This window comes from Lytechinus pictus, chromosome 2 (assembly GCF_037042905.1).
Source record: "Lytechinus pictus isolate F3 Inbred chromosome 2, Lp3.0, whole genome shotgun sequence".
Classification (NCBI taxonomy): Eukaryota; Metazoa; Echinodermata; class Echinoidea; order Temnopleuroida; family Toxopneustidae; genus Lytechinus; species Lytechinus pictus.
In genome coordinates, this window is record NC_087246.1 from 25,417,954 (window position 1) to 25,440,146 (window position 22,193).

At 37.2% G+C, this 22,193-nt stretch overlaps 2 protein-coding genes across 2 annotated transcripts; both read left to right on the forward strand.

Moving 5' to 3' along the window:
• Positions 1–535: 535 nt before the first annotated feature.
• LOC129282366 (calcium-activated chloride channel regulator 1-like) lies at positions 536–18,771 on the forward strand. Its single transcript, XM_064095579.1, has 5 exons — positions 536–876; positions 1,949–2,237; positions 3,813–4,102; positions 11,144–11,383; positions 18,481–18,771. Exons 1-5 carry the CDS (start codon positions 697–699, stop codon positions 18,769–18,771), a joined length of 1,290 nt encoding a protein of 429 aa, XP_063951649.1. The 5' UTR covers positions 536–696.
• On the forward strand, positions 18,499–21,990 carry LOC135153287 (uncharacterized). Its single transcript, XM_064095807.1, has 2 exons — positions 18,499–19,756; positions 21,580–21,990. The coding sequence occupies exons 1-2, from the start codon at positions 19,280–19,282 to the stop codon at positions 21,760–21,762; spliced, it is 660 nt and encodes a 219-aa protein (XP_063951877.1). The 5' UTR covers positions 18,499–19,279; the 3' UTR covers positions 21,763–21,990.
• Positions 21,991–22,193: the final 203 nt, after the last annotated feature.

Below are 22,193 nucleotides of genomic sequence, written 5' to 3' on the forward strand. Positions count from 1 at the left end.
TGGAAGGGGCAATTTTGTGCTTTCTCGGGTGCTAATTTTTTTCGAGGGGGTGACTACCCTCTATGGTTTTCTTGTAGTTAGAAAAAATTGCAGGAGAAAAAGAATGAACAGAGGATGGTATAAAGGACAGAAGAAAGAAAAGTATAAATAGAGTTCTGATCCGAAACATAAAAATATGTTATTATAATAAACATGACGTCACACTTACGTCTCTTTGTCACTCTACCAAAGTTCATTGACGCTGGCTCTGAATTCCCCACTGCGTACATCAGTCATGAAATTGCACCAAATATAGACATATACATTATTACGAAGGAGACAGAAATTATCTTCATTCTCTAAGCCGAGATTAATCTTTTATAATTATTCACAATACCATGAATCAAAGCTCCAAAGTTCAAGAGGAGTGATCGATATTCCGTAACTCAACGGAATGCAAAAACAAAAACAAAAAAGTAAGGGGATTGAAGACAGACAAACAAAAAAGAAACTTTGTCATAATTAGTTTGAAATATAGTGCTGTGAAATATTTATCCGTGTTGATGGAAGAAATAGCATTAGCTCGAATCTCATAAATCTTCTCACTGGGAGCTTTTTGGTCTGATACCAAAAATATTTGAAAACTGATTAAAAACCTCACATTAAGTAGCCATTAATAGTATTTTCTCTTGCTTTCCTTCGACATCAAAAACAGCTATGTTGCTATTTTTTCGCAATAAATGGATCCATGCATGTATCTTGGTCTGCCTAATTTGGAGCAGCGAGGCACAGCAAGATCGTAACAAAATCATTCTTGAAAATGGAGCATTTCAAAACATTCTTATCGCTATACCCAAAGCGATCGAAGAAGATCCAAGAATCATCGAAAATATCAAGGTAAGAATATTTCTTAAGACTTGAGGAGCCAATGGTTTGATAACCCCGAAGTATGTCGATGACCATTTACAAATATGATGACTACATCTAGATGATTTCGATCGCTAAATTACCAAATTGCAAATTAGGATGATGATGGACATCTTTGAAAAGTTGTGTTCATGAACTGCAGTACATTCTTTGACCAATAAATTTTCTGGATGGGTATTTTGGATATTGGAATATATTCAGCATAGTCGCTCAACTGACAACTGACAACTTTCTACATTAGAGTCGCTGATGTGAATTACGGTACACCATGTGGAGTGTTATAGAAATAGTGAACGGATAGAAGAAAAAGACATGGATAGGCGAGAAAGTGGAATTTGAGAGTAAAGTAATCTTTCTTGAATGTAGTCCTGAAAAGCAGTATAAGTGAGAAGTACTGCTTCTACTCATCTCTATTCGCCGACTCAAGCCAGCATCTCCTCATCCACCCTACTACTCAAGCTGTTTCAACTCATCAATCTCTTCTGGTCTATAGTCCTTTTCAGGACTACCTTCAAGAAAGATTACTTTACTCTCAAATTCCACTTTCTCGCCTATCCATTTCTTTTTTTTCTTCTATCCAATATTTCTATAACACTCCACATGTTGTACCGCAAACCACATCAGCGATTGTACATGCCACCATGCAAACCTTTAAACAACATCTTTCTACATTCGCTTAATTAGCATAATCATGCGTTAAATGTTCACCAATGAATATTTAATGGTGAATATCATTTACCAAAAGAAAGGATCACCGGTCGTTCTTGAAGTCACTCTTAACTTACGAACAGCTTTATGAAACGGCCTCCGGGGACCCTATTATGTAATACTATAATTTACTTTTTGCCATAATTTAATGATAAAAACAAAAAGTATATGTAAACTTAGATACCGAATAAAAAATAGGATAGTAAAGTTACTCTGCATGTCATGTAGATTAATGATTCAAAACATAATTTGTACCCTTCCGCGTAAAAAAGGTTGGTATATATATATATATATATATATGAATCACAATGTTATTATGGTTTTGAAATCACAGGACATCTTCACAGAGGGGTCGTCCGTCTTATTCTCTGCCACCAATCGAAGAGTCTATTTTGGAAGTATAAAGATCCTCGTCCCCCACAACTGGACCAGACAAGCAGAATATGAAGTTGCACAGCTGGAGGCCTATGAGAATGCTAACGTTATTGTTACAGATCAACAGTCTAATCATCGTCCTCGCGTTGAGAACCCAATCCGTTGTGGCAAAGAAGGACTATTTATCCAACTGTCCAAGACATTCCTGATCGACTCTGAACTACGTCAAAATCAATTTGGAGATTCTGGTAAGACAAGTGTGATTTAGATCATTTCGTTTGTTAAATTAACGAATCTATATTTTAATGCACATAATATTCCAAGTGAAAGTCCCAATTTGAAATGGAGTCCCAAAAGGTTATACCTTGGGCCTGCTTATATATCTCGTTTCTGTCTGAAATTCCTAAACGTTTAATCGCATGTTGTTAGGCCCACATTCCACAGAACGGAAACCATTGAAAGACCACTGAAATACTTAAAAATCGGTGAGGTCTTACAGCGGTCTTCAAAATCACTGAACTCTGTCATCTCTGTGGAATGGCTCAGAAAGACCCCTCAAAGAACTCTGAAAGACTGATGGATATTTCTTGTCTTACTGGTCTTAGAGTAGTCCTCTCGAGATCTTTCAATGGTCTTTCAGAGATCTTTTATGCAACAAGTGATCTTTCAGAATTCTTTCTATGGACTTTGCCTGGTCTTTCAATGATCTTTGAACGATCTTTCAATGATCTCTCATAAGTCTTACAGTGATCTCCGCAAAAATCTTGAAATTAAGACTGCTGAAAGACCACTGAAAGACCTTTTTCATGTAAGACCGTTGTAAGACTGTTTTGAACCGTTTCAAAAAGTTTTGGAGCCCAAGAAGACCACGAAGACCACTGAAAGATTGGTCAGGACTAGTATAAGACCTCAAAGACCATTGTAGGTTTATTGAGAGACCTCTGAATGATCAACCAGAATTCATGGTCTTTCAAAGGTCTTTCAGCGGTCTTAATTGGTCTCTGTGGAGTGGGGGTTTTATGTAGATAATGAATCGTCTAGATTTCCAAACATAAGATAGGGGCAGCAGGATCCCTCAAATAATAAACGAAAATTTTTAGTTTGACAATCTTAACAATTAATTGGTTGAGAAAATAAGCTAAATTTTATATTCTATGGGTTTACGGGTATACATTACCACCTAAACCAACACCCTAGCTCTCTTTAACAATCATTCCCAAGGTTTAATGTTTTTGAGTGGCTATTCAACCTTAGTGGTAATATGATTTGTATGAACTTCAAGACGAGGAAGAAGAATAAGGAGAAAAATATTGAATGTTTAAAAAGATTTTTGAAATATGATTAAAATTATGAACAGTATATCACAAATGTACAATTTTTAAAGTAGATTGTGACATACTTTTGTTCTTACAATAAACACTATTGTCCCCACGGTGATAAATTGAATATAAGAAAGAGAGTATTTTGCTTTGTGTTCTCATAAAGGAATGTCCGTGTTTTTTTTTTTTTTTTAAACGTGTCATTTTGTATATTGAAAGTGATAAATTAGTTTACCGTACATCACAATGACATCACCGCTACAGCCAATTTGAAATTCAAATAGAGATTACTACTTTGAATAATTCCTAACAATCTTATTGATTAGTCGATATCGTTCAGACGTATATCTTTTCCTCTGATTTTTATTGTTAACAACTGTACACCAGCGTTTGGGTCACCTATTTAATATTTTCCATGTGTTTTACATTCATGACCTAGTAGCGTATGCCCAGGCTATTGTCCAGAAAACATATTTTTATTTTTATCTATATCCTTTTTGGTAGGTAAGGTGATTGCTCGTCAGTTTGCAAAACTCCGCTGGGGTGTTTTCGATGAAGATTACGTACCAGGAACCGATGCTGAACCTTACTACCCATCAAACGCTGTCACGGCTACTAATGGATTTGAAGGAACAAGATGCTCTTCAGAAGTTCGTGGAGATCTCCTTGATGATACTGCATCGCCATGTCAGAACGATGATAAAGGGAATTTACCCGACTCTTGTAGATTCGTACCTAGCAATTTCCCGCAATCAGCTCGGGCATCGTTGATGTTCGCGTCTAATATCTACTCGGTAAGATTTAATTCGTAGAGGGGAAACGGGAAATTTGGTGCCTTAAATGACATTTCTATTTCATGACCCCCCCCCAAAAAAAAAAAATAATAATAATGATAATAATAATAAAAATAAATAAAAATAAATAGATAAATAAATAAAATAATAATTTTAATAATAAAGGAAAAATAATTATAATGATAATAAATAAATAAATATAATCAAAATAAAGGTTACGCCAAATGTTACATGTTTGGAGGTCTCAGCAACACAGTCTCATGTGAACCAATTTCCGGAAAGGGGGGGGGGGTTAAAATATATTTTATTTTATTCATTTATTACACATGTTTAAAAAAGGGTAGCCCAATCAGCAGAAACATTTGTTTTCACTGGGCCCTTTGTAAAGTACAATGTAAAATATGCATGAAAATAACCACATCGATGCATATCAGCCCAGTGCAACCAGACAAAGATTATAAAACAAGACTTAATGTACACACTTATATACATAGTGTACAGCAATGTGTTCCAAAGTACAAAATATATATGAACATTTAGAAACCTTAAAAAATTGAGCAAAAACAAAAAGTTTGAATAAATAAAATGCATGACAAACAGCAATAAATACATACATTTTTTTTTCTAAAACAAGTGCACACCAAGTTAGCATTTCCATTTATTTGAAAGCAGGATACGTTAAATGCTTTGCTCACGGGCAAGGTGCCGCGGCCGGAGATCGAACCCCGGACTCCATGTATAGCCATGCACCTTAGACCACCCGGCCACGGCACCTCCACTGAAAATACTGATCGATTCTTAAACAGAAAAGATTAAACTAAAGAATATAGAAAATGTAAAAAATTAATTTGGCTAAGCGAATCAAAATAAATGTTTACACATTCGCTCTCAGTATAACTTCCATAGATACAAATAATACAAAAAAATACATATGTGTTCAATTAAAACAAAACTTCTAAACAAAGTATTTCATGAATTCCACCCTCTTTATCATGTCCATCGAATATTAAAACAAATTGGAGTAATAAGGAAAGCTAAAAGAATGAATAATAAATGATTTTGTTTTCTTTTGAAACTTTTTATTGATCAAACAATCGGTATGTACAACAACAAAAATCATCATATAAATCACATTTACAGTGGTATAGGATCGGATACAAAAACAATACAAAAAAAAACACATACATGACAGTACATGAAAAGTGGGTAAAAAGTTTATTTTTCAAAGAAGGTGCAATTTCTATAGTGCAATTCTTCAACATGCCTCTTTTTTGCAATGTTAAGTTCGATTAGTTTAGTATTAGAATTGAAAGATATTAGACCTCTTAAACATGGTTGTGTCTTTTTACACCTTTCTACGTAAACATATCCTTTGAACATTAGTACCAAATGGTTTAGTAGCATTTTGTGAGGGCCTTTCCAGTCCATAATGAATCCAAATATCATTATTTTCTTGCTAATTTTAAAAACAAAAGTTATTGAAAATAATTATTCACTAACTGGGCTGGTTATAAACCCAGAATATTTTTTTTGTGTATACTGCTTTGGATTAACATTACATAATTCAGAAATCACATTCTCTTGTCATGCTTGTTGTACCTAATCTTCATTATTTTTATACAAAACATTTGTAATGTCAGCCGAAATCCCAGCATGCCAAAGCGAGCCAAAAATCTGACGATTGTTAAAATTACGATTATGTTTGTCATCAAGTTTATGTGAAAAAAAAAATGGTTCAGACTGTTGAAAATGCAGTACAATTCCCTTGGCATATTCAGCATATTTGTACCGCTGCTCGCACGATACGTTAAAAAAGAATCACACAACTCTATTATTAGTTTATCTTTGACAAAGATTAAACAATTTGATTCTCCCTTATTTTGGTTTTTAAATTTACATATTTAAACCAACCTGCAGGACGAATTTCCATTATGGAAAATATTTGTGCATAGACTCCGTTGGTGTATTTTTTAAAAGATTTATTTTCCTATATTGCATCTATTGTATTTTGGCATTTGGTTTCTGCTTTTCTGTACTTTGGGGGATGAAAAGGATTTCTACTTTCATGTGTGTGTGTGTGTGTGTGTTTGTGTGAGGGGGGGGGGGTGATCACCGTTTAAGTTTGGTCTATTTAGCGAGTAAGGGGATGGGGTAAAAAATAATCGGCCCACTTCATAATTTCTGACAAGCAAAAAAGGCCATCACTCTAGTCATCCCCCTTGACGCCGGGAATGGGTGGGGGGGGGGGGGGCAATATATGTACCCTCTATCATATTTTAAAAATAATTTTGATATTTTTCATCTAGGAGAGGAGGGAGATGGGGGCAGAGGCGTCGATCCTAGGGGGGGGGGGGCAGGGGGGCGATCGCCCCACCAATGAAAATATTGGGAGGGTAAACATATCGTTTTGCCCCCCCCCCAATAATTCCGGATATGCAAAAAAAAAAACAAGATTGTAATGTTCAGCAAGCGAGATTAAGATGCACAACTCGTTCTTTATTTAAAATAGTGCTCAAAATGTCTTTTCAGATTGGAATTTAAAAATTTTCAGCTCGCGCTTCGCGCTCGCATCATTTCTGTGGCAAAAAAAACACATACTTTTCATGATTAAATAGGTGAATGTAAATGTCCTGTTTTCAGTTCTAAGCCTCGAAAAAACTTCTGCTTCGATTTGCAATAATCTTTGTTTGGATATATATCTTGTTCTCTATCAAGAACGTCCATTAAAATGTCATTTTCTTCAGATCGAAATATAAAAATTTTCTGCTCGCGCTTCGCGCTCGCACCTATTCTTCTTTTAGATACCAATCTTAATCATTGGTATCAATAATAGAATATCAAGCTTTCAGGTCACAATATAAAGAAATTTCAGCTTGACACTCTCGGCACTCGTATCATCTGTGAAGTGAGAAATGTATCCTCGTCATGAGTTACTACAAACAGTCCTAAACAGGCACGCTTTTCCTGTCAGTATACTAAAAAGAAATTAGCTCGCGCTTCGCGCTCGCATTAATTTGTTGGTTAGATACGTGTCTGTGTCTCATGAGTCATATATATATATATACATATATTTCATTTCATGTCTATTTCGAATGAACAATAAAATATGGACATGGATTTTTTTTCATATATATATATATATATATATGCCCATGTGTGTGGGTGGGTGTTTTGTACGATCGAGCGCCTTTGGAACGTTGATTAATGATTTTGCCCCCCCCCCCCAATCTGAAAAATGGATCGACGCCCCTGGATGGGGGTCTTTATTCTGGTGGGAGTTTCTTTTGAAAGATTAACTGAAATATAATCAAATTGTCCATGGAGCTCCGTTAGGTGTATTCTAATTTTTTCTTCTATTGTATATATTTTTTATTGTTTCCTATTGAAAGTTCTCATAAATTATGATCGGGGGGGGGGGGGGGCGTATTGGGCTGTGTTTGAGTGTGTTATGGTGTGGGTGTGTGAATCGAGGATGTTGGGAAGGGGTGGGGTTTAGTTGCTGAAGCTGGGATATGTATGTCTTGTAAGTTGTGTACACTATGATGTACAATGAAGCAATAAATTTAATAATTTATACATATGAATTATACATTTTATATACGCGTACGTGTAATATATAATGATAATAATGCGAGAAACATGCACATTTATACATTAACAAATATGCTGTGAAAAATATGAATGAAGAAAAAAAAGTAGGCATACCTTAAATCAAGGTTCAACAGTGCTATCTACCCTTTGTGAAATAATTGATCCAGAAGATTGAAGAAATTCTAAATTTCTGATATTGTCAATGACCTTCATCAAGTTTGATTATATGTTACGCATGCACCTGCCTGAGTAAACCAGTGTAAATATTATTCAGTTTTGTTCTTTTCTTTTCTAAGAATGGACTCAAACAATCGAATCGGGACAGTCCCATTTGTGGCCCAGTTTCTTCATTCAGTTCAATAGAATAGGTTGTGGGAAAACCAAGAATCAGATCGATGAAAGTTTGAGAGTAATAAATTGAACAAACATAAGTTAGTTTTGAGCGTTTAAATGTTGAGATTGTGAAATTACTTTGATGTCACATATGAAAAACTCTCCCCTTTACGGTTACACTTCGTAATTCCGAAGGTTCTTTATTCCGAAGGTTCGTAATTCCGAAACACGTAAATTGCCTATACCTCGATGTTCGTTAATCCGAAAACGTAAAAGGGTTCGTTAATCCGAACATTTGTGGTGTTATTCCGAAGGTTCGTCATTCCGAAGGTTCGATAATCCGAAAACGAAATAAGGTTCGATGTTCCGAAGGTTCGTTAATCCGAAAACGAAATAAGGTTCGTTGTTCCGAAGGTTCGTTAATCCGAAAATGAAATAAGGTTCGTTGTTCCGAAGGTTCGTTGGTCCGAAAACGAAATAAGGTTCGTTAATCATTTCGTTTTCGGACTAACGAACCTTCGAAATTACGAACCTCATTTCGTTTTCGGATTAACGAACCTTCGGAATTACGAACCTCACTTCGTTTTCGGACTAACGAACCTTCGTAATTACGAACCTCATTTCGTTTTCGGACTAACGAACCTTCGGAAATACGAACCTTCGGAATAACGAACCTTCGGAATATCCGAACCTTCGGAATTACGAATGTATGCGCCCCTTTGCACATTGAAAATATTAAATTCAGTTTCAATTCAATTCATTTATTCAATAATTTCATTAAAAACAAACATATATAAAGACATAATAACATAGACAATATATAATACAAATAATTATGACATTAATAGTAAGCAAAATGATACAAACAAAAATCAAGAATGAAAAATTAATTTACTCGGAAAGAAATGAAAGTATAAGGAGAGGCAGAAAGGCTGAGTCTTATATAAAAGCCAAGCTCCAAACATTATTATTAACCAAATTATGTATTACCGATTTAAACAAAAGATACACAACTTAAAAGGACGTGCATACATGCAATCATGAACACCTATTAAAAAACTGGACAGACACACAAACACACACCCACACTCCACACACACATCTTATTGAGTATGAATTGTTGCACCTGTGAATAGTTTTGAAGTAAATACAATTTCATTTTCCTTTTGAAACTGTTTAATGATGGGCTTAATTTTATTTCTAATGGTATGCTATTCCAGATTTTGGGACCTCTGGAAAAATATTATTTTGAGAAATTGATGTTCTTAGTAAGGGAATGTGAAAATTTTCTGCATACCTGGTTTGGTGTCCATGAATATCTATATTCAACTGAAAATATTGTAAGAGAGAATTTGGTAAGATTCTTTTTGTAACATAAATACATAAAAATTGCACAATGATAAATATATAAATCAGGCATTCTAAGAGTTTTCAGGCTATGAAAGAGAGGCATGATATGGGCAAGATATTGGCTATGTGTAACAATTCTTATTATTTTCTTCTGCAACAATAGAAGTCTATTTGTATTCTGCATACTGGAACATGCCCATATGATAGTACAATAATATAAATGGGGTAAAATTAAAGTGTTATATAGAGTCATTAAGGGTTTTTTAGAAAAAAAAATTTAAACTATAAAATACACTAGCAGCACGTTTAGATATTTTGTTGCAGATGACACCAGTGTGTTCCTTCCATGTAAGTTAATTGTCAATTAAGATAATAGAAATTAAGACCTAGAAAAGTTGTTTGTGTGACCTGATCAATAAATGAGTCTTTTGCTTTAATTCTCATTTGAGTAGTATCAATTTGATTCTTTGTAAATACCATGAACTTTGTTTTCTTTATATTAAGTCAATGTTTATTATCTTCCAACCATTTGACAATTTTATTAAATTCAAAATGAAATGTATTTTGAAGAACTGTAATGTCTTGGTGAGACATAAACACACTAGTGTCATCTGCAAATAATATAAATTCTAATGTTTTGGAAATGTTACAGACATCATTTAGATATAAAGAAATAATAATGGCCCTAAAATTGAACCTTAGGGCACTCCACATCTTACAGTCTCTTTCTGAGATTCATATTCATCTAATATTACGTATTGTTTTCGATTATCTAAATAACTTTTAAACCAATCCATTACAACACCTCGAAAACCATATTTTCCATTTTTCAACAAAATTATGTGACCAAGAGAATCAAATGCCTTACTAAAGTCTAAAAATAATCCAATCATGATTTCTTTATTATCAAAAGCATTTGATACTTTATGAATAAATTCTGAAATGGCAGAAGATGTGGAGTGCCCTGCTCGAAAACCAAATTGTACACCCCTGCTTTTACTCATTCTTTGTCAAACTTGTAGTACATTTTCTTGTATGCAAAGAATATCTTAACTATGGATAGACCTGATAAAATATCATAATTTAAGTGAAATATTTACAAAAGCAATGGGGTCGTTGGATAGAGTAAGATCAGACATCTTAATGGTTGTATTGCAAATGAGAGGATGTCCATAAAATTATTGATCTCAACATTCAAATGTTCACAATTTTCTTATTGTTTGTCCAATTGTTCTCAAAGTACTCCTTGAGTTTTTTTTTTCCTTTTCACACAAGTTAACTCGTTCCACCGGTTTCATCACCCTTAACGAATTGGTCTAGTGGTCTATTTGTCAAACCTCATGTATTTGAGGCTAGGTTAATTTTTATCGATGTGCGTGTGTTGCGGGGTGGGTTTGATTCAAGATTTTCATGCATGATCGAAACATGACAGCTGAATTTATACTATGTCCACTATTATCAAATGAATCAAATCTTGGTTAAGAAATACAAACCAAAGGCACATATGAATAAAAGTTTTAAAAGATTATAGTACAGTACTGCCAGTTTTCAGAATGAACCCTATAGAATTTGGCAAATCGATGGTACAGGGCTTATTATAGGATACACTTTTTTGTGGCGGGGGGCTCTTAGTGCAAATAAAACTTCATTAAAGGAAAGATGCAAGGTATATGACTCTTCTAGGTCAATGCAGCATATGGTTTGGATAGAATGTGGCGTGAAACAATTCACCATCAATTGTATTTGGCTTTTCCCTCAAATGAACAGATTGACACGTTCTGCGACAGAAATGCAGATGAGGGCAGGAAACATAATGAAATGGCTCCTAATCTGCAGAATCTGAAATGCGATCATCAGAGCGTTTGGGAAGTGATGAGGAAATCGTATGACTTTGGAAACAGCCCTCCCTTGCCAGAGGATACAGACACTTCACCTAACTTTATTATGGTTCAACCAGAGGGAACTCTTAGGATTGTTCTTGTTTTAGATACAAGTGGGACGATGAAGGTAAGTTTACTCACCCTTCAAAGGAACTATTTAGATCATAACGCTATATACCCCCCCCCCGATACCTGTCTGCCACAGCAACAAATTTATTTGGTTTGTATGCTAAAAAGGCAAGGAATCATTTTACAATCTAATATTGAAACTCTACTTAACCGTGAATTCATAGGCTGATAATATATATTAGTGTCAGTGATGATGATGATGGTGATGATGATGATGGTGGTGATGATGATGATGGTGATGATGACGATGATGATGGTGATGATGATGATGATGATGATGATGATAAAGATGATCATGATCATGATGGTGGTGGTGGTGGTAGTGGTGGTGATGATGATGATAATGGTGATGATGATGATAGTGATGATGATAACAAAAACATCAATGGTCACAGTTAAAGTCCCGTCACAGCCAACCTTAAAGTATAGGACACGTAAGGCCTTGTCCTAAAAACTTGTCTAGTTCAAATTCGAACGAGAAAAATCAGCACTCCGAAGTGCAATCACCATACACACTCCTTAAGAGTTAAATTAGCTCTTCGTTTTTTATTTAGAGTGATAAATTGGGATGGGACGGTTATCATTTTAAGGGTGAAGTCTTGTAAGGACAATTTATGTATGTAAAGATAATTTCTTTATACAAAAAGTCCCTGGTTTGGATGAATTATAATTTACTGATAGAAAAGCTACGACGTTATGCGCTGACTGTGACAATATGCGTTTGATGTTCAACGCATTGCATTTCCTGCGACATTTTGCGTTGGTGTGAAATTATGCGCCGCTGCGACATTATCGGTTGTAACAGGGCTCATTCAATTAGAAACCTCTTATTGTTACCCTTCAATCAATGTACATGTAGTAATACTAGGAAAATGGTGAAACCCTTTTAAAGGATTTGTCACGTTAAAATCATAATTTGAGATGCTACGCGCATCTGCTCCATGCTCATACTTGCAAGCTTTTCCTTATAAAAAGTTAATTGAGTTCAATAACCGTAATTTTTATCATCAACTCATTGAAATTCACCTTTAATTTTCAAGTTGTTAAATAGTATCGTCGGGTAGGTTTAGATTTTGCTTGTTCCTTTTAATCAAATTAGTACGTAATTTCTTAAAGGCCACGGTCCCACTGCACTTACGGATAAATGGAAAAGAATCTTGCCATCCGTTGGAAAACGTTATTTATCCGTTGTGCATACTCTTTGCATACGTGTTTCATACACACTAAGAAATAAAGGTTCAAAATTGAACCCCGAAAGGTTGGTGCAAAATCAGCACCCTATGGGTTCAAAAATTGAACCCTGCACTTGGGGTTCATTTTTCCACCCTGCGGGTTCAAAACTGCACCCCTAAATTTTAAATTGAACCCCTAGAGGTGCAGTTTTCAACCCGCAGGGTGCAAAAATGAACCCCAAATCAGGGGTTCAATTTTTGAACCCATAGGGTGCTGATTTTGCATCAACCTTTCGGGGTTCAATTTTGAACCTTTATTTCTTAGTGTGTACGCTCTATATCCATCGATCATCAGTCCACTGTGATTTCATTGTTCGCCCATTTTGCCCATTGTCTGGAGCGGATGAAAACGGATGGATCCACTCCAAAATTTTTCTTGTTCGCTGTATCCTTTATAGTCGGGTAGCTATAATCAAAATTGTTGCACGACCGTCAAGTTGGGTATATATGCATTTTTTGCTGAAAGTTGTAGTGTAGGGTGCCTACTTCAAGAATCCGACGGGTGCCACTTGGGCACTCTTAGGCATGTTTTTTTTTTAATTGACGTCATATGCCACGCCCACTTTTTTACTTACCTCTTAAATATGACTTCATGTTTGGTATCAAATTAAAGCTAATGAAAAATCAAATGCAGGTATATAGATCACTTGGCATTTTAATCTAACCTTTGCCAGGTAAAAGTCATTTAAGGTCATAAAAGGTAAAATTGCATTACAAATGTAAGTAATACATATAAGGCGAAAAATATGTTTTAAATACAAATAAGTTAGGTATTATATGCATTTTTTGCTAAAAGTTAAATTGAGGGTGCGCATATTAAGAATCCGATGGGTGCGACCTTGGCATCTTGAGGAATTTTATTTATGTGACGTCATAAACCACACAAACTTTCTAAAATTCCTCTTAATTGCTAATTTTTTATTGAGCGGAATAAACATATCATGTTTGATATCAAATTATAGCAAATGCAAAATCAAATCCACATATACATGAATCACAAGTCATTTATATTGCGTTCAGACCAATGAAGGTCATTCAAGGTCATGAAAGGTCAAGTTAGGCCACAAATGTAAACAATGCAACATATGATGCGGAATATTTCATGTTTGGAATACAAACAAGTTGAGCATTAAATGTATTTTTGGCTGATAGTTATGTTGAGGATGTGCTTATTTAAAATCTGACAGGGGCTACTTTGGTACCCTTGGGGCAACGTCATTTTCTGACGTCATAAACCACACCATCCTTTTCACATAGATCAACCTCTTAATTATGACTTATCTCTGATCTACTTTATGGAATAAACTTATCATGTTTCGTATCAAATTAAAGTTTATGGAAAATACACTATGTCATAAACAAGTACGGGTAGGCCTAATGTGTTTCACGTACTATCAGTTATTTCCTGAAGATTTCATGGGAGAAGAAGCATATATGATTTTTCTCTGACGACAATTATATATATGTTCTACCAGACTGTTCTTCTTTTTGGGATTACAAGTCTCCTGCATACTGATGAAAAGGTAATCGATATTATGTATGGTATTGAAACTAGGAGAAAAAAGGCTGGATATGCACAGACAATTCCTTTAATTAGGTTGAGATACCATGTTGTGTAAATTTGGCAAGGGAAATACTTTCACTCTGAACTTACTGCTTATACTCTACAGGGCCTGATGTAGAAGAAGTGGACAAGAATCAGGATCAATTAAAGCTGTATTATTCATACCTTATCTATTTCTTAACTAATAACAAATGTAAAGATTAAAGGGATGGTCCGGGCTGAAATATTTATATCTTAATAGATAGAATAGAATTCACTTAGCAAAATGCCGAAAATTTCATCAAAATCGGATAACAAATATTAAAGTTATTGAAGTTTAAAGTTTAGCAATATTTCGTAAAAACAGTCGTCATGAATATTCATTGGGTGGGCTGAAGATGTCACATCTCCGCTTTCCGTTTTCTTATGTTATTACATAAAATCAATATTTTTTTCATTATTTCATACTTGCGTGAATTATATGTCTCCTTTATAATGAAATAAGTTGCAGCAATAAATATCTAATGCACCAAATCAGTTGTCAATCCAATTTTTCTAGTTCTTGGAGGGAAAAATTTGAATAAACCTATGATATAATAAAATACAAAAGAACAAGTGGAGATGTGACATCATCAGCCCACCTAATGAATATTCATGATGACTGTTTTCACAAAATATTGCTAAACTTTAAAATTCAATAACTTTGTTATTTGTTATCCGATTTTGATGAAATTTTCGGCGTTTTGCTCAGTGAATTCTACTCTATTTATTAAGCTATACATACTTTCAGCCCGGACCATCCCTTTAATAAGAGCCTACCCCAACTTAAAAGTCAACAAAGGAGCGTGTCAAATGTGCTCTTCTCCAGGATCTTTATCCGGAGAAAATCTTATTCGAAATCCCTGCAACTTATCTTTCATGTATGGTTGGGAAGTATAGGAGGGCATTCCTTTACCTGTCCATAACACAATGGATACTCCCTTTATGGAATTGTCAGAACTTGTTCCACGAGGGGCCACCATGCATATTCTAGGGCTAGCGTTTGTCACTCTGGTGTATTCTAGGGCTAGCGTTTGTCACTCTGGTGTATTCTAGGGCTAGCGTTTGTCACTCTGGTGCCATTCTAAACACAAGTAAAACTTAACATGCAATCGAGATTGAAGAGGGGCAAATCAGTCTGGAAGTGAAATAAGCAAGTTCAGAGTGAAAGTATTTCCCTTGCCAGATTGACACAATACACACTAAGAAATAAAGGTTCAAAATTGAACCCCGAAAGGTTGATGCAAAATCAGCACCCTATGGGTTCAAAAATTGAACCCTGCGGTTGGGGTTCATTTTTGCACCCTGCGGGTTCAAAACTGCACCCTACATTTTAATTTTTTGAACCCCAAATCAGGGGTTCAATTTTTGAACCCATAGGGTGCTGAGTTTGCATCAACCTTTCGGGGTTCAATTTTGAACCTCTATATCTTAGTGTGTATGGAATCCCTGTCAGATTCTAAATATGCACATCCTCAACATAACTATCAGCCAAAAATGCATTTAATGCTCAACTTGTTTGTATTACCAACATGAGATAGTCCGTATTATATGTTGCATTGCTTACATTTGTGACCTAACTTGACCTTTCACGACCTTACATGGCCTTTTATTGGTATGAACGCAATATAAATGCCTTGTGATTCATGTATATGTGGATTTGATTTTGCGTTTGCTATAATTTGCTATCAAACATGATATGTTTATTCCGTTCAATAAAAAATTAGCAATTAAGAGGAATGTAAGAAAGTTTGTGACGTCACATAAATAAATTCCTCAAGATGCAAAAGTCGCACCCACCGGATTCTTAATATGCGCACCCTCAACTTAACTTTCAGCAAAAATGCATATAATACCTTACTTATTTGTATTTAAAACATGATATTTTTCGCCTTATATGTATTACTTACATTTGTAATGCAATTCGACCTATTATGACCTTAAATGACCTTTACCTGACATAAGTGTGATTTTAATGCCCAGTAATCCATATATTTTCATTTGACTTTTCATTAGCTTTAATTTGATACCAAACATGACATGTTTATTTGGTAAAATATGAAAGTCATATTTAAGAGGTAAGTAAAAAAAGTAAAATAAGTGGCATATGACGTCAATTTAAAAAAAAATACCCAAGGGTGCCCAAGTGGCTCCCGTCGGATTCTTGAAGTAGACATCCTATACTACAACTTTCATAGAAAGAAAATTGCATATACAGTGCGTCCCCCAAAAAACTATACACTTTTGAAATGGCTGCCAAATAAAAAAATATAGCATTTTGGGGAAAAAGCCAATAAAGTCACCTTTGAAATGACACCAAAAAGTTGGAAAACTGTTCATGCTTGAGCGAGCACTGCCCACTGAAACAAAGGGTATGAAAATTAGGGTGGGCTGGAATTAGCCTTTCGAACTTGCAAAGCTAAGGGCGTTGTGATAAATTAATGATCAACCGTGACCAGTTTTGGTTGCTTATGCAAATTTTATAAATTATTAAATTAAACTTTAATGCATGAGTGAACACAAATTACACTTTTTGGGCAGCATTTCAACTTTATTAGTTGGATCTCTTTTTGGGCAGCATTTCAACTTTATCATGTGGATCTCAGCAATGTGTTCATGGGAGTCGGGAGAATAGGGTGTGAGATAGGACTTAAGTGGGAAAAGTAGGTTGATGGAATAAGGGTCAACAGAACATTCAGCCCCTCCCTCTTTCCCGCCCTCCCCTCCTGTTGAGAGACTGATGGCTATCGTCATGTACGCGTAAAGTCCAGAGCGGAATGTTGATTAAATGATTAATTCTAAATTGGGGCATCAACTTTTTCCTATCAATCATTTCATCAACAGTTTATCAGTAAATCAACTCATTCAATGTGCAATGTGATCAATCAAACATTCAGTTTTTTTTCAATAAATTATTTCATTAATCATCATAATCATTAAATTTCTTGGTAATCATTCAATAAAAAAGTGACCATCAGCCACCGGTCACTTGGCAGCTAAGTTTTGAATAGGCTACAATCCAGGAAGTGAAACAGAAAGGGGGGCTGGGAAATTAAGGTGGAGAGGGGAGGGTACGTATGACTTTTAATTTTTAAAAGGAAAATAGAAGAGGAATGCCCTTTTAACCAAGTCTTAGCATATCTCACCCTCTTGCTTGTAACAGGTACCATCACATTACTCTGACTCTCACGAACACACTTCTGAGGTCTACAAGATGAATATGCTACACTAAAATTACAATTCCTGTTCACTCATGCATTAAATTTCAATTTAGTAACTCATGAAATTTGCCTAATAAACCAAAACTTATCTCACTCATTAATTTAGCTTAGCAAGTTCCAAAGGACTAACCACTCAAAACTGTAAGGCTAATTCCTGCCCAGCCTAGCCGAGCTTAGTGTCTCAGGAGGAGAGAAATTAGGGGGGGGGGGGGTGTTGAGATGGAGGGAGGGTTTGCTAAATGTTCTGTTGACCTTTATCCCATCAACGTACTTCACCTACCTAATTCATATTACCCCCTCTTTTCCTGACTCTCATAAACGCATTGTTGAGATCCACATGATAAAGACAAAATGCTGCACTAAAAATTGCAATTTACGATCACTCATGCATTAAATTTCAATTTAATGAATTCAATTTGATAACGCATTAATTTTTCACAAACAACAAACTGATCACAACTGATCTTTAATTCACCAAATAACCCTCAACTTTGCAAGAACCAAACAAAAAACCTGAAAGAAATTGGAAGGCTAATTCCGGCCCACCCTAATTTTCATACCCTTTGTTTTAGTGGGCAGTGCTCGCTCAAGCATGAATAGTTTTCCAACTTCTTGGTGTTACTTGAAAGTTGACTTTAATGGCTTTCCATATCTATAAGTATTTTCCCCCAAAGTGCTATATTTTTTATTTGGCAGCCATTTCAAAAGTGTATATTTTTTTTTTGGACGCACTGTATACCCAACTTGACGGTCATGTTGTGGTTCTACTTGACTATTATGAATACATTCTGTGTCCGTCAGCCAGGGACACTGCACTTACGGATGCATAGCGGATGTAAAACGTAAAAAAAACAAAACATTTTCATCCGTTGGAAAACGCTATGCATCCGTTGTGTACTAATTGCATACGTGTTACATACACTCTATTCTACTTCGTAAGCCTAATTGTTCGGAATCATGTACTGGGTTGCACACCTGCTACCGATCAAAACGCCACAAATTCAAAGCAACAAAAGGTTGCCATTCATATGCAAATGAGCACAATCGTATATAAGCACAGCAAGCACGTTCATTCACCAGTGTACTTCTGTGTGCCGATTCTACGCCAGGCTACATGATGACGGACCTCTCTCGGGAACTCTCCGATTTACCTAATGGGCCCTGCCCTACGCTGGATCCGGAGCCATCCACCTCCCAACCACTGGCTGGCGGCCAAGCAGCCAAGGACGGAAAGAAGAAGAAGAAGCCGGGCAAGCAAGTTCCGTGTACCATAACCAGACCGCCCCCGGACGCTGGGTCTATTGACCCCCGGGAGACCTCGCGGCAGCCCCCCCTGACGCTGCACCTATGAGTGCCAGGGAGGCGGAGATAAACGTCGGCAATGCGCCCAGGATGTTAGAGCTGGCTAACGCTGTATCGACTTTACAGTCGACTGTTCTGTCCCTCCTCCCAACCACCTCTGCAGCCACCAACCAGCAGGGAGATGATGTGGACGACGACATCGAGTGGCTTGTCTCTCAGCAGCCCTCCACTCGGGACCAAGCTGACCAAGGTGTATTGGGAGAGTACACGGAGCTAGTGGAGAAGGCAGACGAGGTGGTCGGCGCTTCTGTGTTCGAAAAATTGGTCGAGGTGGTTAACAAGTTGATGTCCACCGGCTTGAAGGAGGACACTCTAAAGGGGAAGTTGGAGGCTTTCCCCCGACCTGAGAATTGCAAGGCCCTAACTGCCCCCAGAGGCCAGAGTCAACCCTGAGATTTGGTCCATCTTAAAGAGCGGAACTCGAATATTCGACCACAAACTCCAAAAGACCCAGTCATTCTTACTCAAGGCGATAACTCCACTTGCCCGCGCTGCGAATGGCCTTCTCGAACCAGATAAGGCCCCCTCCATCGACCCACGGCAAACTAGCAAGCTGCTACTGGACGACGGCAAGCCTCGACCTAGCTGAGCTCGAGGCGTCGCGTCGTGAGCTCATCAAGCCGGAGCTTGATACGGCTTTTCGCTCACTATGCACGCATAAGGCGGGTTCCTCAACCTCTAGCCTGCTGTTCGGGGACAATTTCCCCCAGAGATGCAAGGAATTAAAGGAAACACATCGGCTGGGCATTGGTGTACAGGCCCCCCCATCAAAACCGCTGGAGGTTTGCACGCCCCACTCGACAGGCTACCAGACCCTATCATGTAGAGGGGTACTCACGCCGCCGTTCGTTGACGGGCAACTATTCAAGGCCTCCCCCAAACTTCCCACCGAGGAGACACCGGGCTCCGCCTTTCCACCCGGACCAGCGTGGCCGTCAAACCAAGAAACAAACCGATTAGATCACTCGGCGTCGGTAAGTTTGCCCATTGTTTCGGGTAGATTGTCTCGTTGCATCCCCCATAGGAAGCGGATTACTTCAGACCCATGTGTCTTGAACACGGTACAACATTATTTTATAGAATTCGACCGTTGGCCTTATCAGACTACTCTTCCATCTCAAATCAGTTTCAGCGAACCTGAAATGATATTAATTGACGCAGAAATTCAAAATCTGCTCAAAAAGGAGGCTATTGTGCCCTGCATGTATTCATGTGAAGGGTGAATTAATTTCCAACATATTTCTCACACCCAAAAAAGACGGCTCTTTTCGACCGGTTATCAACCTCAAAAACCTGAACCAATTTGTTTCATATCACCATTTTAAAATGGAGACATTTGATTCTGCCCTACGTTTAATTGAACCGAATTGTTATTTTGCGTCTATTGACCTCAAAGACGCATATTTCCAGTGCCTATTGCACGGGAACATCGCAAGTATCTCCGCTTCCAATGGAGGGGTAAACTTTTCGAGTTTTGTGTTCTCCCATTTGGGTTATCGAGTGCACCGAGAGTCTTTACGAAAATTCTTAAACCAATGATTGCTTTTCTCCGGAATTTAGGGTATGCATCTTGTAATTATATCGACGATGCATTATTGATAGGATATGATTATAACGAATGCCAATGTAATACTAAGGCACGCTTAGATCTTTGTGAATCTCTAGGCTTTGTTGTAAATAGAAAGAAATCAGTGATTGAACCCTGTCAACAAATCGAATTTCTTGGTTTTGTGATAAATTCTCGTACTATGACAATTTCTCTACCACCAGGCAAAGCGGATCTATTTCTTTGTCTTGTAAAAATTTGCTGGACAAAGTCAACCCTACAATACGCCTAGTTACCAGAATTACAGGCATGATACTAACTGCAGAATTGGCAGTCCCTTACGGCCCCCTGTTCCGGCGAGATCTTGAAATTGACAAAAATTTAGCCCTAGAAATTCAAAAAGGAAATTTCAATGCTCGTATGCAGCTAAATACTCGGTCAAGGTTGGCGCTGACATGGTGGGCGTCTCACGCTCCCGGCGCCTCCGCCCCAATCGTTCGGAACGTCGACATTTACATAGAGACAGATGCATCCCTCATGGGGTTGGGGGGCGTATAGTCCAACTCTTCATGTCAATACACAAGGACACTGGTCCTCAACAGAATGCGATTTGCATATTTATGTTATGGAACTTTTTGCTATCCTCTTTGCACTTCGTTCCTTTTGTTCAGATTTGAACGCTGTACATGTTCACGTTAAGACTGACAATTCCTCAGCTGTATCATGCATCAACAAATTTGGTACATGTCATTCGCCTGATCTACATTCCGTCAGTCGAGACATTTGGTTATGGTGTATGGAGAGGAATATTTGGCTCTCCGCCGAACACATACCTGGGAAACAAAACACAATAGCAGACTCCTTCTCCCGTAACTTTAATGAGAACACAGAGTGGATGATTGACCCCATTGTGTTTAATCGTGTTTGCAATATCTTCTTTGTCCCTGTCATTGATCTATTTGCCTCTCGTCTCAATAGACAGGTGGACTCCTTTGTATCTTGGCATCCGGACCCGGAGGCCTTAACAACTAACGCATTCTCTCTAAATTGGGGGTGCTTTCGGAGCTATATCCCCCCCGTTTTGTCTCATTAACATGATACTACAAAAGATACTGAAGGATAAAGCCGAGGTGATACTAATCGCCCCCCTGTGGGAAACCCAGATATGGTATCCACGACTACTACACATGCTCACAGCTTATCCTGTACTTTTACCAGCATCTAATACTCTGCTTTCTCTTCCTTTTTCAGATAGACCCCACCCCCTCTTCGGGAACTGCGCCTCATTGCCTGTCAGTTATCGGGGGACAATTGCAAGCCCAAGGAATTTCGCCGCAAGCTGCGAATGTCATCTTGCACTCGTGGAGAAGTCCACTCGTCAAAGTTATGACTCAGTCCTTAGAAAATGGCTTCTCAGTTTATTCCAGATTGTGAATTTAAATTTTATGCAATCAAAAAGGAGTATGTTTTGAAAGAACTATTACATATTGATTGTTCGAAAGCGGTCGGAGTAGATGGCATTCACCCTAAGTTTCTAAAGCTGGCAGCAGAGAGTATAGCTGGCCCTTTAACCCATTTATTTAATGCAACTTTACAAACTAGTGTTATTCCAGAAGATTTCAAAACAGCAAGAATTACTCCTGTACATAAGGGAGGATCATTTGATATTGACAATTATAGACCAATTTCTGTGCTTCCAGTCCTGTCCAAAATACTAGAGAGAGCAATACATGATCAATTGTATAAGTACTTAAATGTAAATGATCTACTTGCAAATTGTCAGTCTGGCTTCAGACCGTCTTATTCTACTGCCACTTGTCTAACTGAGATTACAGACTTATTGTATGATAAAATGGACCGAAAAC

What these genes read in the sequence shown, in the direction of transcription:
- LOC129282366 (XM_064095579.1), top strand. Translation starts at nt 697, where the DNA reads ATGTTGCTATTTTTTCGCAATAAATGGATCCATGCATGTATCTTGGTC. An exon ending in AAATCAATTTGGAGATTCTG is followed by an intron (nt 2,238 to 3,812) that starts GTAAGACAAGTG and finishes CCTTTTTGGTAG; the next exon opens with GTAAGGTGATTGCTCGTCAG. An exon ending in ATACAAGTGGGACGATGAAG is followed by an intron (nt 11,384 to 18,480) that starts GTAAGTTTACTC and finishes ATATAAGCACAG; the next exon opens with CAAGCACGTTCATTCACCAG.
- LOC135153287 (XM_064095807.1), top strand. Translation starts at nt 19,280, where the DNA reads ATGGCCTTCTCGAACCAGATAAGGCCCCCTCCATCGACCCACGGCAAA. An exon ending in GATTAGATCACTCGGCGTCG is followed by an intron (nt 19,757 to 21,579) that starts GTAAGTTTGCCC and finishes TTCCTTTTTCAG; the next exon opens with ATAGACCCCACCCCCTCTTC.